We start from the raw sequence: 17,143 nt of genomic DNA, 5'->3' as shown, positions 1-17,143 counted from the left end.
CTTATCTAAGTAATGTGCTACCTTAAATAACAGGAACATGAAGCCAACCGTCACAGAGTTTTAATGACAAGACGTCGATTCAGAACGAGTTAGGAGAGACAAACACGGGTATTGACATCAGGTCATGAAAGCCTTTTATAAGTGACATGCTTATGGTATGGTTTACGGCCCCCTCCATAACAACCCCCCCCCCTCCCCCCACTGGATATTGAACAGTCCCAAACGTATAAGCTTGGAAAAACTCATCTGGAGCACGTACCCTAAGTGGTCGAGGCTATTTAGTCCCCTTCAGCTAATTGAAAGAACGCCCCAGAGGGGATTAATGAAGCGTATCTTCGTATTGTGTGTACGTTTTAGAGGTCCACTCGTAAAACAGCGACTTACTGTGACGTGAGCTAGAGAGTCAACAACAACCCATAGCAAGGAGATTGTGTCCCCTCCACATACACACACATACACTGCTGATAGCGTAAACATGGCCCTGGATGTCTCATGTTGTTTGCCGTCTAAGGGCATGCCAAAGGCACCTCACTGACCTAAGAGTGCAGAAACCTAATACCGCTCTCCGTCTCCTCCCCCCTTTCCCCACCTCTGTCTCTCCCTCCCCCTCTCTCTTCCTTAATCTGCAGGTCCCCCTGTTCCCCTCTCTCTTCCTTACTCTACAGGTCCCCCCCGTTCCAATGTTCCATCCTCAGTGTTTAACCGATCGCCGACTGTCTCAGTCTCTTTCCCTGTCTTTCCCTCACTCTCTTTCTCTCATCCGCCTGATCTCTCTTCTCTTTGCCCCCCTTCTTTCTCATTTGTTCTCTCTCTCCCTGTCTCTCTCTCTCTCATTCTCATTCTGCCTGTAATCTCTCCAGACTTATCTGAGCATTGCTACCTCTGGTTTTATCAGTCCCAGCAGGTGTGTCAGACGAGTGCTCGTCCATGCTAACCTGAGCCACGAGCAGACATCGGCCTGGGCCCCGCATGGCCCCACGTATCGATCTACACCGGAAGGGCCAACAATTGAACGAACGTCCGTCACGCTTTAATTGACACAGCTAATCAAGTTTTATAATTGGATGGCTCCTTTATTTCCCCTCCAACGCTTTCTCCCTCCCTGCCTCCCTCTCTCTCTCTCTATCTCCACATCTTTATCTCCATCTTTTACTCCCTCCCCCTCCATCTCTACCCCACCTCCATGTGCTTCTGCCCCTCTGCCTCATTCAATTATCTTTCTCTTCCACTCAACATAATTAGAAAAAACACATTCTGTCCCCCTATAAGTTCTCTGTGTCTCTCTCCCTCTCTTCCTGTGTCACCATGGTATCTTTATGCCTCTCACCCTGTGTCTCTTGACCTAGAATTGTCTTTCCCACTGTATCTCTCCCCATGTATCTCTCTCCCTGCGTCTCCCCACTATATCCCTGTTTCTCTCACCCCGTCTCTCTCACCCCGTCTCTCTCTCCCCGTCTCTCTCTCCCCGTCTCTCTCTCCCCGTCACTCTCTCCCCGTCACTCTCTCCCCGTCACTCTCTCCCCGTCACTCTCTCCCCGTCACTCTCTCCCCGTCACTCTCTCCCCGTCTCTCTCTCCCCGTCACTCTCTCCCCGGCTCTCTCTCCCCGTCTCTCTCTCCCCGTCTCTCTCACCCCGTCTCTCTCACCCCGTCTCTCTCACCCCGTCTCTCTCACCCCGTCTCTCTCTCACCCCGTCTCTCTCTCCCCGTCTCTCTCTCCCCGTCTCTCTCTCCCCTTCTCTCTCTCCCCGTCTCTCTCTCTCTGTCTCTCTCCCCGTCTCTCTCTCTCTCTGTGTCTCTCTCCCCGTCTCTCTCTCCCCGTCTCTCTCTCCCCGTCTCTCTCTCTCTGTCTCTCTCTCTGTCTCTCTCCCCGTCTCTCTCTCTCTGTCTCTCTCTCTGTCTCTCTCTCTGTCTCTCTCTCCCTGTCTCTCTCTCCCTGTCTCTCTCTCCCTGTCTCTCTCTCTGTCTCTCTCTCTGTCTCTCTCCCTGTCTCTCTCTCCCCGTCTCTCTCTCTCTGTCTCTCTCTCCCTGTCTCTCTCTCTCTGTCTCTCTCTCTGTCTCTCTCTCTGTCTCTCTCCCTGTCTCTCTCTCCCCGTCTCTCTCTCTCTGTCTCTCTCTCCCTGTCTCTCTCTCCCTGGCTCTCTCTCTCTGTCTCTCTCTCTGTCTCTCTCTCCCTGTCTCTCTCTCCCTGGCTCTCTCTCCCTGTCTCTCTCTCCCCGTCTCTCTCTCTCTGTCTCTCTCTCTGTCTCTCTCTCTGTCTCTCTCTCTGTCTCTCTCCCTGTCTCTCTCCCTGTCTCTCTCTCTCTGTCTCTCTCTCTCTGTCTCTCTCTCCCTGGCTCTCTCTCCCTGTCTCTCTCTCTCTGTCTCTCTCTCTGTCTCTCTCTCTGTCTCTCTCTCTGTCTCTCTCTCCCTGTGTCCCAACAGTCCTATTGAGCCTAGGAGGGGCTTCAGGGCAGGCTTATTATGAAATACTCAGACCAGAACACTCTCTGCTGACTCTGACTAAGGGGAGCTTGTCATAATCCCCGTCTTCACAGAACACCAAACGTCTACAAATCTGTAGACGTTTGGTGTTTCCATCTGTAGACGTTTGGGGTTTCCAAACGTCTCGAGTTTTCGAGTTGGAGCTGGTATTGTACCCAAGTCTGTGTGTCTATGGGTACTGTTACACCCCCTGAAATGCCACCCCTACCCCCCCCTTCCTCTGTTCCGCCCACGTTGATAAATAAAGGCTATGCAGCCTCCTGCGCCTCTCCCCTGGGCATTTATCAAGAAGCTGGAGAGTATATTTCATCCCATGGCCAGTCGCAGTCATTTCCCCAGAAGATGAATAACGTTGGAGTTCTTAAGGTCATGGAAATATGGCCAGTAAAACTCTCAAAGTGAACGTGACCATTACTGTCTCCACAATGCAGTCGTTTCATCCCCATGGACGTCACAATGAAATATAGTCCGGAAAATAAACGCTTGCTCGTATTTCAGCGGCGAGCCCATTACCACGCTCTGTTCCTCCAAACAAACCAACGATTAAACGCTAACAGCTCTGATGTCAAATTAGCAAGCCCATCGCCACATACGAAAACAGACACATAACAAATTTGTACTCAGACGGTACTTTGCATCATTTCTAATTTGCCCCAAATACAGTGTTTTGCAAATTGAACGTCTGACTCCGTTACTCAAATTTAGTCAAATAATTATTTTGATGTTGTCCTAATTTGACACGACCGTTAGGACAAGCCTCTTCTCCTCCACAATCCGCTAGGTGCCCTCCAACACCTGGCAGCCATTTTGGATTTGGCTCGGCGCCAAGTCGTTCATTATTTTCCAGCAGAGATTTCTGGGAGCTTTATCTTCGTGGCTTCTAAAACCCATCCAGCCTGGGCTAAGGGTTAGGAGATGAAGCACTTGGTATTTCCTGCAGCTTCTGCGAGAGATGGGCCCGGAACATTTTGGTAACAACCTCGCATTCTCACACACGCTAACTGAACAACAATACCCTGGTCTGACACGTGGTGTTTAATGAGAGAGTTTAGAGATACGTTTGTGGGATGCTAAGACTGAGGAAAGTCAAAGAGCCTGCATGCCTCACCCAATAATCACATCATTAAATCCCACAGGGAGCAATAATGAGGGCTTCTGTTTGAGAAGGACTTTCAGTTACAGTAATAGCTCGGAGACGAGACTGCTGACTGGACTAACCATGCTGATGTTTGGATCATTACAATATAGTACTTCACACAGCTATGGGATGGAAACTCTAGAACAGACTTCAGAGGGGCCAACACTGCGATCCACACTGTGTGTGTACGTGTGTATATGTGTGTGTGTGCGTGTTTATACTGATAGCATTTCTGTATGGGCGTGTCTTCACTGTGGGTAGATGCTAGTGACCTTTGATGATGGTCCGACTGAACTCACTGGATCACTGCTACACACACACACACACACACGCACCAGACGTCAACATCACAGTCCAGATGAAGCCCTCTTGGCATCCCATGCAGGGATGATGTCCGTCTGAGGGGGGATTCATAACGTCTTCATTAGCGCAGTGGGTGGAGTACACTATGCTCCGTCCCCACGAAACCACGTGTTCCGCAGACAAACGCCCCCTGATCACGCCAGCCCTACTCCGCTGGTCACGCGCCGTCACACAGAGATGCCTCGTCCCCCGGGCGGGGCCGGAGAGCGCCGGCGTGGCGGTGGCCTGCGTGGGGAACGCCAGTGCTCCCTCTTTCATGTCCATCTGGTGGCGGGGCGAGTCCCACGGTGCTGTGGTCCACCCAGCTGCCACCTCACAGCCTGGACACTGCTAATCCTGACAATATGGCTCCTGTTAAGAACCCAGGAGGAGGGCTGGCTTTGCTCGAGCCGAGGATGGGAAGTATTAAAAGCACACAGTCGCGGCACGTGCGAGATCACGTGCGCACACACGAGGATGGCGTGTACACGCACACATGAAAACGCGGGCGTACGCACGCACCGACATATTTACATTTTGTCATTTACATTTACGTGTAGTCATTAAGCAGACGCTCTTATCCAGAGCGAGCACATATGCGCCCGCCAGCACGCACGCGCACACACACACACAGACAGACACCTCCTGGGTGTATTTTTTCACGGATGATTTGACCTCAGCGTGGTGTGATATCTAATCTGCCAGATTATGTTTTATAATCCGACCAGAGAGACTGTCTAATTCTCCCCCCCCCCCCCTCCCCCTGGTGTTAATGACTTTCGAAAGGTCACAGGTGGAAGGAACATTCCTCCACCTTCCTCATACACCTCCTGTTCCACTGAGCACCACCTCCTGCTCCCGGACTCCCTGACAGACAGTCTTAGGTCACAGCTCCAGCTAAAGGAGCTGTGTTCTATTCCCTGTAGCATGCAGCACCTGTGTGTGTGTGTGTGTATCTAGTGATGCTACCTCAGCAGAACCCTAGCATGACATTGACTGCAAGACACTCAGCTGGTCCTGAACTGATACTGCTGGAGTACAGCACCGACGAGTCCCCAAGGTTGGTACTTACTCTGGGGGCACTGCTCGCTGGTGCAGTTGAGGGACTGGAGGTCGAGGCCCTGGCAGTCTTTGCCCCCCGTGCCAGGCGAGGGCTGGGTACACTCCCTGCTCCTCCACATGGAGCATTCCGCCCCGCACGCCGACCACTTGCTCCACTCACTCCAGCCTCCATCTACTGGACACACACACAGAGGACACAAGGTCAGGGAGGCGCACGCACGCACGCACGGACGGTGGCACACTCAGACCCACACACAAGCACGCACCCACACAGTCACATAAAGCCCATTCCAACATCCAGTGCGAGCGGGTTCATGAATCTGTTGTGCCTGATGGTGAAGAGTGAGGCAGACAGACAGACTGATCAAACACATGCGGAGCTGTCTCATACAAACAAGTAATAACCCGGCTAGAGAACCCGCCTAAAACACATTAAAACACAGTCAAGAGGCAGGAGGAGTCATCAAAGCAGGGCTGAATGTGCGAGGCTGTGGTTTCATACTGGGCTACAGTGATACATGGAACCCAGCAAATCATGTGGCTCATTCAAACATACTGACGACACATACACACACACACACAAAGACACACATACAAATACAATAACCATAGTGTGTCCTGTTGACGAGCGTAAACAAACTCCATCTGTCCCTGCTTGCCATGCTTGGCTCTCCACATGAAAATAGTGTGGGTTGTGAGACCCCTTCCACCCTGGGTTTAGCTGTATTCTGGAGGTGCTAGCGCCCAGATGTGTACACTCTCTGCATTCATCCCGTGAAAACCTACCAGTGCCTGCATTCCTCATTCACCTGTTGTTATGGAGACACACACAAATACGCTTTCCATCCCAACCTATGTTTAGCAGTTTAGGAGCATAGGTGTCGGACATTATAGAGAGGGTAGATTTAATAGCGTATGCTGTGAGCTAATGTCAGCAAACTAGAGAAAGAAAGAGAGAGAGAGAGAGAGAGAGAGAGAGAGAGAGAGAGAGAGAGAGAGAGAGAGAGAGAGAGAGAAAGAGAGAGAAAGAGAGAGAGACGGAAACAGAGAGAAAAAGAGAGATAAGGAGAGGGGAAAAGGAGAGCAAAAGAGAGAGAGAGGGAGGGAGGGAGGGAACAATAACGACATTGCACACAGCCAACTCTGATAGACCCTGCGGGATGATACCATTATAATAAACAACATGAACCAGATGATAATGAGTGTGCTAGCGCTCTGAGAAGTCCGGGCGCCAGGCGGGCGCCAGGCGGGCGCCAGGCGGGCGGGGAAATATGGCACCTGCCGAGTGTCCTGCAGAGACGGAGGCCATTTTGCGAAGGTGAGGGTAATAGTATGTGCAGCTGGCCGGGGGGGCCGGCTGGGAGTGATATTGGGAGTGACACGTTAGCTGGCCTGGGGAAGGTTAGCTGAGGGCTAATGGGAACATGCGGCGTAATGAGCTCTCAGGGGGGAGACAGCCTCGCTCTCCCAAGCGAGGGAGGGAGACTGACGTGAATCAGAGAGCCCGGAAACTCATACTGTAACACAGACAAACACACCTGCGTACACACTCTCGCAGCGAGGGGGGAAAATGCGTACATAAACACACAAACACACACACACACACACAAAGCCATGGAGGACTGCCCCCCGCTGACCCGAACCAAGATGCTTTAGTCCTCATTAATCCTGGCGTGTGTGCAGAGCGGGGGCCGTGATCCTGGAACGTGAGTTTGAACCCTGGAGGTCAAAGTTTGAGCTCAATAAAACATAAGTGGAGGTGTAGAGAGCAGGGGAGGGTCCAGGCTGCCTAACGGTATTACACTGTGGGGAGATAATTATGTTATTTAGGCTCCAGGTGTCTGCTGGGCTCTGGTCTGTCTTAATAGGCACGGAGGGAACAGGTGGAGAATATGCTTTCTGTAAATGAGAGGGCCCAAGAATGTGTGAACGTGAGCGAAAGAATGAATTGGTGTGCGAGCAGGTTTGCGGGTGAGTTGGTGTGCTTGACTGTGTTTACGCGTACGTGTGTGTCTGCGTGTGAGTGTGTGCGTGCGTGAGCGTGTGTGTGTGTGTGTAGGAGTTGCTGACACAGCTCTGGTCTCACTGCAGAACATTCCATTTGGCAGAGAGAGCAGAACCAATCAGATAATTGTCCTTGTTTGGCATTGAGTGGACTGGTCCAGGCGGCTGGGCCTATTATCCCAGGGATGAGTCTGATTGAATAGGGAATTACAGCCTAATGAATATATTATCATAGGTTTCACATCAACCCCCCCCCCCCTCCCCCCCCCCCTCTCCCCTCCCCCCCCCCGGTTTATCCAGACGAGTGAAACATGGAGATGAGATCAACATCTGGCTTGATGAGGTGACGGAACTTAAACTTGTCTTTACCGACACAAAGGCCAGTGGCCTGTGCATCAGCAGACAGGAGAGCTGGAGGCCTGTGCATCAGCAGACAGGAGAGCTGGAGGCCTGTGCATCAGTAGACAGGAGAGCTGGAGGCCTGTGCATCATCAGACAGGAGAGCTGGAGGCCTGTGCATCAGCAGACAGGAGAGCTGGAGGCCTGTGCATTAGCAGACAGGAGAGCTGGAGGCCTGTGCATTAGCAGACAGGAGAGCTGGAGGCCTGTGCATTAGCAGACAGGAGAGCTGGAGGCCTGTGCATCAGCAGACAGGAGAGCTGGAGGCCTGTGCATTAGCAGACAGGAGAGCTGGAGGCCTGTGCATCAGCAGACAGGAGAGCTGGAGGCCTGTGCATCAGCAGACAGGAGAGCTGGAGGCCTGTGCATCAGCAGACAGGAGAGCTGGAGGCCTGTGCATCAGCAGACAGGAGAGCTGGAGGCCTGTGCATCAGCAGACAGGAGAGCTGGAGGCACGCGGTTCGAAAGAAAGGATGCAATATTTCAAACAACGACAAGAAAGGAACCAGAAGTGGGGTTTTTTACCACTAAGTGATTGAAGAGAATATAAGTATATATAAGTATTCGAGGACTTGGAGAGGTATTGTGGATAATGACAGAAGGAGCTCTTCAAGTCAATGAAGTAGTTAGACTTAATGGACGGTCTCTGTTGAAGTTATTCTTACCCATGGCCACTTGTGCATGCGCGCACACACGCACACACACACACACACCTATTTAGAGGAAATAGATCTAAGACAGCTGTGTTTCCTTTGAAGGAAACACAGATGACTTCCAATCATTCAACACAACAGGGTTTAGTCATGGGCCTGGGGTTGGGAGAGGCGATGGAAATGGGGGGGGGACGGAGGGACGGAGACGACAACATAAAAGCCTAGTAGCAGTCCTGCTGTTCGGTCATGTTGTCAAGGACATAAGTAAAGTCGCCCACCTGCTCTTTACTGGACGGCAGGGGGCAGGAGGGTCCATCAGAGGTGGGTCCATACAGACACAGCAGACAGGCCTGGGAGTCCTGCAGACCCCTGCAGCTCCTCTGTCCTTCACACAACTCCGGGAGGAACACAATTACCTTAGAGACCAGCAGGTCTACTCTCTCCTCCTCCCCCTCCCCCACCACACACACACACACACGCGCGCGCACACATCCAGGCCCAAACACACACCTTTCACACAAACACAAATCGGTTCCGGGTGTGAACCTGAATGTTTCAGCCTGAACGGGCCAAAACCTGTTCTCTGTTTGACAGGAGCCTGATCCCCTGCAGCCCCATGTACTCCAGAAGCAGGTCTACAACAATCCTAACTAAAAGCTTTGGATCTGTGGGACGGCGTGATGGAGTGACACAAGCACGTGTACCGGCCGGACTCCGTCACGTCAGGGCTCTCAGGAGCTTCATCCTCAGAGCAGACCTGGTCCTGGGTGATACAGAACACAAACAGGCTGTGGAACATCCACTGCTGCTGGCCCTCCGCATGCTGGTCGCTGTCCTAATTTATTAATCCTAATTTGTTTACATCTTATCTATTTCCGACAGAGCTTTATCCATTCTGAGGGAAAACACTCTGAATATAAAAAAGCACAGAGGACTCAATCCAGTGTCATTTTAGACATTTCTCGACGGTGGCTTTGACGAGTACCGCGCACATATAAACACACAAACACACAGTCTTACGTACCAGTCTGCCAGCCTGAGTCTGTTTATTTTCTATCAGGCAAATCAATCTCCCCAGCTCCCCTGCAGGCCTCAGGGATGGTTACACTATTTAAATAATTCACACAAGTTAGACACCTCCTCAGGTTGTTTGTTAGTTATGGGATTACATTTGTTGTCCTCATTTCTCTGCTCTCATTGGACTGTTTGTTGGTTTAAGTCATGGGCAGAAATGCTAGTCTTCAATAGATGCCTAAGAAAACACGTTTTTATCGTAAACACACCGTACATCCGAATCATGATATATATATGTTAATGACAGCCATGAGCATACCGTTTGTAAGAAACTCCCCACTGCGCCGCGAACCTGCCAGCCCACCAGCCTGCTAGCCTGCCAGCTTGCTAGCCCTCCTAGCCACAGTATCTGTAGGAAGGGTTGGTGTGATCTCAGACTCAGCTCTGGCTGCCATTTAGTCATGGCTGTCTCCCTCGGCTGTGACCACAAGTCAATGTGGCGGCAAAGTCAATGGAGACAGGGATGGAGGAGGGAGGCAGGCCAAGAAAAGGCAGGAGAGAGGGATGGAGGAGAGGAGCAGGCCAAGAGGGAAGGCAGGAGAGAGAGATGGAGGAGAGGAGCAGGCCAGGAGGGAAGGCAGGAGAGAGAGATGGAGGAGAGGAGCAGGCCAGGAGGGAAGGCAGGAGAGAGAGATGGAGGAGAGGAGCAGGCCAGGAGGGAAGGCAGGAGAGAGAGATGGAGGAGAGGAGCAGGCCAGGAGGGAAGGCAGGAGAGAGAGATGGAGGAGAGGAGCAGGCCAGGAGGGAAGGCAGGAGAGAGAGATGACGTGAAGTGAAAGGACTGGAGTGGGAGTGTGTAAGGACATGTGCGGTTCATCTGGCTGGCTTCTTGTCTTGTCTGCCTAGCTGGCTGGCTGGAAAAATGCTCGACTTGGCTGGCGGGCTGTTTTTGCTCTCTGATTTCCTCTCCTGACAGTCTGTCTTCAGCGTCAGAACTCCCCGGGCCTCTCTCAGCATGGGGCCCATCTGATCCCACACCAGTACCTGCCAAAACTCTCTGAACTGCTCCAGTACGAACACTCAAGACTAAAATATGGACCGGACAATTTCCATCCATCTTCTGACAAGAACCTACAGTAGAGAATCCGACATGTCTGTCAGGGGCCGGCTATCACGCCGTCCCCCAGTCTAACAGACTGCTGGCTGGGTGTGGCTGCTACTTCTGTACAATACAGCATCTGCTGAATCGAGACGGAGAACGACAGCCATGAGTCTGGACAGCCACACAGCTGAGAGGGAAACTGAACATTGTTGTCCAACACAAGAATACATGGCCATAGGCACTGGGACACAAAGCTGTCTGTTGAAAATAGACATCAAATTATAGTCATTCCAAGTCCGGTTGATGTAGAATTCTTTTTTTGTCATTAATTAAATGCAGAACTCCGTTTCCCCCCTAAAGGGTGTTTGTGCAGTGAGTCTGCAGCAGTTTAGCATGGCTGTCAATACTGTTGAGACAAAACCAACAAGGCCTACAACCATGACTTAGACTTAGTGCTTGAAACATAAAATGGATACGAGAGAAGAGATTTTATGAAGAAATGTTATTCTAAAATTAGACACTCTGCAAAAACAAAGCTGTTTTTTTAAACAGCTTGGATGGAATCCACAATAATTCAGCTTGGATAATTAATGAATCTCGGAAACTAGACCACCAATTTATCATGCAATTTATGGTATGTGTGCAGTTACACCAACTGCACTCAAGCTACCGATAACTACCGATTTCTTACTATCGACCATCTCCCCCCCAAACGATGAGAGGTGTGGACCCCAGTAACCTGACTGTCACAACCCGCCAGGCCCAGTAATAATGCCCATTACAACCCTCAGCCCTCAGAGAGTTAAGAATGTTCTGTGCTACACTGAACATGTAATCCTGCCCAGGGTCGTCCTGCCTCTACAACCATTCTGTAAATGGAGATCTATACATGGAACCGCCGTCTTTTCTGATAAATCGGAGAGGATGTCATTTTTCATTTGAAGGGTTGCGGTTGTTGGGTTGTGTGTGTCTGTGGTTAGACTGAGGGTGGGTGGAGGGGGGTTGGCTCTGAGGGGTGCACCCAGGGGTAAACAACACAAACAAGGTGCCTCTTCTGATTAGAAAGCGCACCGCCACCTCCACCCATCCAGGCTGCCCCTGGTGGACCCGTGGATCCCTGGAAAAGACAGCTGGCTCTGTCTGACACCTCTACTAACCTCTTAGAGGAAATTAGAGAGAGCGAGAGAGAGAGCGAGAGAGAGGAAAACGAAAGGGAGGGGGAGAGAGCGCGGGAGAGAGCGGGAGATAAGATAGAAGAGAACGAGAGAGAGAGAGGCATAAAGAAAGAGAGAGAAAGAGAGAGAGAGAGAAGAGAGAGGCAGAGATGAGAAGAGAGGCACCTCCTGGCCCCTGTCAAGCCAACAAAAGAGCAGCTGGAGGTATGATGGAGGTCATGCCACCTCTATATCCCTCATCAAACGAGCACCAAAGAAAGTTGCGTCTCTCCACAAGTCTCTGCTCAGACGTCTCTCTAAGGGCACAGTGCAGTCAGTCTTAGTGTACCCTGAGGGTTCAAATTACACACCAACTCCAGGAGCGGGCCCCAGCACTAGTACAATAGACCAACCAGCGCTAATCTGCTTAGAAGCTCACCAAGATTACCCCCACGCGCCCCTCCCCTCCCAGGGGCGCACACCCTTGGGTACCCCTGTAATACCATAGTCCCCAGTCCTAATAACACCCCCATTTACCCAGAGATCCCTTCGCTCCTGCCCGGATTACTGCAGTCTGCTACTTACAGCTCTATTTTCTTCCAGGAGTTAGTTCGAGCCCCGTCTGACGCCAGGTGTTGTCTTTAGGTTACCTCTACACGAGAGCCCTGTGCAACACCACACCCGGGACGCAACGAGGGAGATAACCTCCGCTAGAGGCAAGGGGAGAGGAGGAAGAGAGGGTGAGGAGGGAGAGAGAGAGAAAGAGGAGAGGCTGGCACTGGCGGAGGTGTTGGGTTTCCCTCCTGGCTGTTTCCAGAGTGTGGGAGACGCTCCCCTGGTCAACCGGACGGCAGAAAGGCAGGCTGTGTCGGGCGACCGAACACACACGTCCTCCCACACCTTCCCAGTCTGAGCAGCCATCCCCCCCACCTCGTTCGCTCTCTTTTTGCCGTTCTCTTGCTTCCCCTCATCTCTCTTTTACTCCCTCCTCTGTTGCTCTCTGTACCGCCTACACGCCAGCCACTGGACGTTTCCCTCCCACCGCATCACTCTCTACCTCGCTTTTTTTTCTTCTCCTTCTCTTTTCATTTCATCCCTGCCTCCTTCCATCCCTTTCCACAATCCTTCTCCTTCCCTCCGTGTCCTCGGTTTATTCCACCCTCCCGCTCCTCCTTCCCTCACTCCGTCAGGAGGCTAATGCGGGGCCTGTATACGAGGCAGCCTTCCATCTCGGGCTCTGCCAGGGATCGATATCCTGTGCTCAGCATCAGGCACGCTGCTCAGCCTCCACACAGGGGAGACGGGATGGGAGACGAATCAAATACGCCTTAACTCCTCACGCGTAAAACCTGGCGCACAAGCTGGGCCATAATTCTGCTTTTTATTGCTCATATTTACAACATGGCTTGAGCACTATGCAATAACAGATGTACTCGCTGCCCTGACACAGTGTCCTGGGGATGTCTCTTTAAGGAGGCAGGTGAAATTGACATGTCTGCAGATGGGAGAGAGAGACATATGAATGAAGTCTAATGATACAGTACTTCATTAGCTATGAGGGTTGTTGTGAAGATTAAAGGTCTCTGTTGATGCCACTTCACTGAAGCCTGTTTAATCACACAGAAACTAGCTAATGCCCTGCCAAGTAAAATGACAAATCATCAGCATAATAATAAAAAAAGTCAAAAAATTGCAATCAAACTAAAACATGGACGAATGCTTCTAGCAGCTGATGCAAAAAAAAGAAGAAGAAGAATGGACAGCCACAAAAAGCGAAGCCACAGGAAACGGAGCGCCACAGGACAGGAAGTGACCTGGGAGTTACCTGGACAGGTGGCCGTGCAGGCGCTTTTCTGGACACTCTGGCCCTCGCAGGAAGTGCCTCCGTTCAGCGGGGCGGGGTTGGTGCAGCTCCGACTCCTCTTCTGCCAGCCACGCCCACAGGAAGCACTGCAGGCCGACCAGGTGGTCCAGGTCGACCAGCCTCCATTAACTGTCCACGCCACGAGAGGGAGGGATGACGGAGGGAGGGAGGGATGATGGAGGGAGGGATGATGGAGGGAGGGAGGGGGATGACGGAGGGAGGGAGGGAAGGATGACGGAGGTAGGAAAGGGAGGATGACAGAGGGAGGGAGGGAGGGAAGGATGACGGAGGGAGGGAAGGATGACAGAGGGAGGGATGATGGAGGGAGGGAGGGGGATGACGGAGGGAGGGAGGGATGACAGAGGGAGGGAGGGAAGGATGACAGAGGGAGGGATGATGGAGGGAGGGAGGGGGATGACGGAGGGATGACGGAGGGATGATGGAGGGAGGGAGGGAGGGGGATGACAGAGGGAGGGATGATGGAGGGAAGGAGGAAAGGATGACGGAGGGATGACGGAGGGATGACGGAGGGGGGGAGGGATGACGGAGGGAGGGATGATGGAGGGAGGGATGATGGAGGGAGGGGGATGACGGAGGGAGGGAGGGATGACGGAGTGAGGGATGACGGAGGGAGGGGGGACAGAGCAGTCAGGATTACCCGACATGCACCAATGAGAGAGGTGTGTTGCTAAAGTCATGGCGACGGTATAGACAGTAATGTGTACAAATCTCTCTCTCCCAGCACTGCAATTACACGACCAACAGCCAATAACAGGGTGCACTTCCTGTGTCTACATCAGAAACACAGTGTGAGCCAAAACAAAAATCACTTCCCTCAAGACAGGGTGTAAATTATTCAAGTTTTTCAAACTTTCATTTCTGATTTTAGGTAATCCCTAAAAGAATCTAAATCAAAAAGACCCCATTCTTCTACCATATAACAAATCCATCAAAAAAGAGAAAATCAATTTCCGACAAATAAGACTTTAACTACTTAACAGACTACTTAATAAATGCCAATCCACTTTAAAGCCGTCAGAGTAAAAAAGCTATCATTCATCTGCACGCTGCCAGGTAATTTCCTTGGCATTTCCCACCACAAAGTAAAGTCCTGACTCTACAGCCGCCCTGGTCCACCCACAGCACAGATCCATGTGTACCACAGTTCAGTCTCCCATCACAACCAGCCTCTGGTCTTTGGCCTGCTATTGCCACATAATTGACATAATTATATCCTGGCAGTTGATTGGATCAAATCAACGAGGTGAAGTTCTAATCAACAGTGTGCTCTATTTAGTCTCTGGGACAGGACTCCCAGCAACCAGAAATCTGCTACCAAATTACCTAATTTGTTGACTTGAACCATGGTTCTGTTCTCTTGACGTGGTACTGCCCTCCTCTCCACCCCCCCCCCCACCCCCCCTCTCTAATTTCCCCCTGTGCGTCCCCTGCGCTCTGCGCTGTGGCTGAATCATTTCCTTGCCCTCTGTGAGGGATTGATTGCCCACCATGGCGAGAGGTAAATTGCCAGGCGACTGAAGCGCCTGATTACCTCTTAGCACGGCCTCACCAGCCTCGCCAGTGTGGCTCATTAAAATACATCTCCGGATCTCGTCCCAGCTCCCCTTGGAGAAGACCGCCTGTTACTAGAGTTCAGCCCCGGCTTGGCTCACCCGGTTCTGATCGCCCAGCGGCTCGCAAAGAGGAAGTGTCGTCTGTCACAGAGGATACCTTAACGACAAAGTCATGACGGGTCTTCTGAATAGGATCCCTGAATCTGGGATTTTGTCACAATTAATGGAACCACAGAAATACATTGCACACCGCAGGTGTAGCGTAGGTTGGAAGAAACTGGGAGGCAAACGCCCGTTTCACGTCATTTGTCCCCAATTTCATGGCTCCAAGAGCGTGTATTGACTGATCGATGATTGACAGTCCAAAGAAAAGCATACCTTAAAGAGCAAATGTGATGGGCTCAACAATCATTTCTACTTCTGATTCTGTCAAGAACACCAACAAAAAACAATCACGGGGCAAGCTTTTCAATCACAGCACAAGAACATGTCAGCATGTGCTCTGTATTATCAGAGAGCAATCACTTCTCTGGCCTGTTCTTCGTCAAGGCTGATGGAATGGCAGTCCATTTGTCCCAGAGAGGAAACTGAACTACTCTGCATTAACCAGTTATTATTCTCGACCATTACCCGTGAACCTAGAAGAAATTGGCCAGCAAATATTTTTTTCATTCATACCCGTTTCCCCCCCCCAGTGATCCTGAACATAGACTATCTTTGATGGGGTGTACGACACAGCATGCACCCATTACTATATCCTCTCAGACAGGCTGGGTAAGCGAGGCAGACATAGTACCAGACTGTGCCTCTCTCCCCAGCGCACAGAGAAGCTTTCATGATGCTCTCCCCAGCGATTACCAGCTCCTGTTTGCTTGTAGCTGAGAATTAAGGCGGGCGCTAATGTATGCAAACGTTAGTACTGCCTGCTCCCTGGGAGTCTTGTGTGCTGGAAAATATGCTGTTCTTCTGCATTTTAATAAAGGTCAGTCTGCTTATCAAGCCAAGTCATTATTTACAGTTTGCTGTTAATTCAATTTCCTTTCACATCTTGCCTCTGGGTGGGGGATAGGGTGTGTGTGGGGCAGGGGGATCTAAGACCCAGGCTCTCCTCTCTGGGCTGTGTGGCCTCGTACGAGGGAGGGGACGTGGTGGACTTGTGTAGCCGCACCTTCCCCCTCTTCATGTAATGAGACAACTTGGGACAGACTTGGTTTTCCAATGTGGAGAAATCATGACTTTGCGGCCTTATTGTTCCATTGGTTTGAACGCAACAATATGTATCCACCGCCACATGTTGTAGAGAGAGGCTGACACCTTGACAGGCCAGTCAGGGTGACCGTCTGTGCCACAGTAAGGGTGAAGTCGTTTGTGAATGCAGGGTCAGAGTTGTGGCCATGCAAGCACAGCAAGGTCTCTCTACACAGGTCTGAGTGTTCTCTGCCTCGCCCAGAACAGGCTCCGACTCACTTGTTCCACTGTGTACAGAGCGCTGACTCATGCTTGCTGGTGACAGGAGAGGGGTCACCTACCGTAGACGAGGATGGTGGCGGAGGTGCTCTTGCGGCGGGCCACGATGTTCTTGGCCACGCAGGTGTAGTTGCCCGTGTCTGCCAGGCGGGCTTGTTTGATGATGAGATTATGGTCCGCCGTGATGAAAAAATTGGGGTCACTGGCCGGGTCGATCAGATCCTCGTTCCTCGTCCACTCCACCTGGAGACACGTTGCTATGGTCACTGCCTGCTTCAAGAGGATCAGGGTTCACCCAGTAGCTATGGGCGGCATACACTAACTGGCAGAGGCTGGGATGTGACTTTGTGCAGAAACAAGAGAGGCACGGATGAGAAGTTCCTCTAGAGAAGGAGGGGCGAACAAGACCACTGAAGGAGGGATGGCAGAGATAGAGAGAAAAAGAGAGATAAGGAGAGACAGCTATATGGTGGGAGGAAGAGGCAGAGGGAGAGGGATAGAGAGAGAGAGAGAAAGAATGAGAGAGAACTACAGCGAGGGAAAGAGGGAGAGCAGGAGACGGAGGAAGAGAGCGAGACAGAGAAGGAGGGGGGGGGGGGGAGTGCAAACACAGTCATGAATTATGGATGTGTCTCTCCCAGAGCAGGAGTTAGGCCTCGTGGCCAGGTCTGACTGATGTGACGAGCCGCTCTGATATATGGCCTCCCAAAGATGTAAAAGTGATCATAAATCAATGAGAGGAAATAATTGGAGGTATAATTCTTCTTTCCAGGGGTGGCCCCATCCCTTATATCATGACGATGACCCTACACGACTAAAGGTCAAGTTTTGCATCACTAGACCTGATAGTGGAGGTGCATTTTGTGGGAAATTAAGCTTGGGTTAGG

At 51.5% G+C, this 17,143-nt stretch overlaps 1 protein-coding gene across 1 annotated transcript in view; it reads right to left on the bottom strand.

Annotated features, from left to right (window-relative positions):
- Positions 1-17,143, bottom strand: part of unc5a (unc-5 netrin receptor A) — a 102,767-nt gene that overhangs the window by 21,888 nt on the left and 63,736 nt on the right. Inside the window, exons 5-7 of the mRNA XM_067247590.1 lie at positions 16,319-16,499; positions 13,177-13,344; positions 5,036-5,200 (exon numbers count right to left, since the gene is read on the bottom strand). Coding sequence (XP_067103691.1) covers positions 5,036-5,200; positions 13,177-13,344; positions 16,319-16,499 — 514 coding nt within the window. The remainder of the gene's footprint in view (positions 1-5,035; positions 5,201-13,176; positions 13,345-16,318; positions 16,500-17,143) is intronic.

The sequence above is a fragment of the Osmerus mordax genome, chromosome 12 (assembly GCF_038355195.1).
Source record: "Osmerus mordax isolate fOsmMor3 chromosome 12, fOsmMor3.pri, whole genome shotgun sequence".
Classification (NCBI taxonomy): domain Eukaryota; kingdom Metazoa; phylum Chordata; class Actinopteri; order Osmeriformes; family Osmeridae; genus Osmerus; species Osmerus mordax.
Note: the sequence above shows the minus strand (reverse complement) of the source record. Positions and strands in the feature narration are given on the sequence as shown.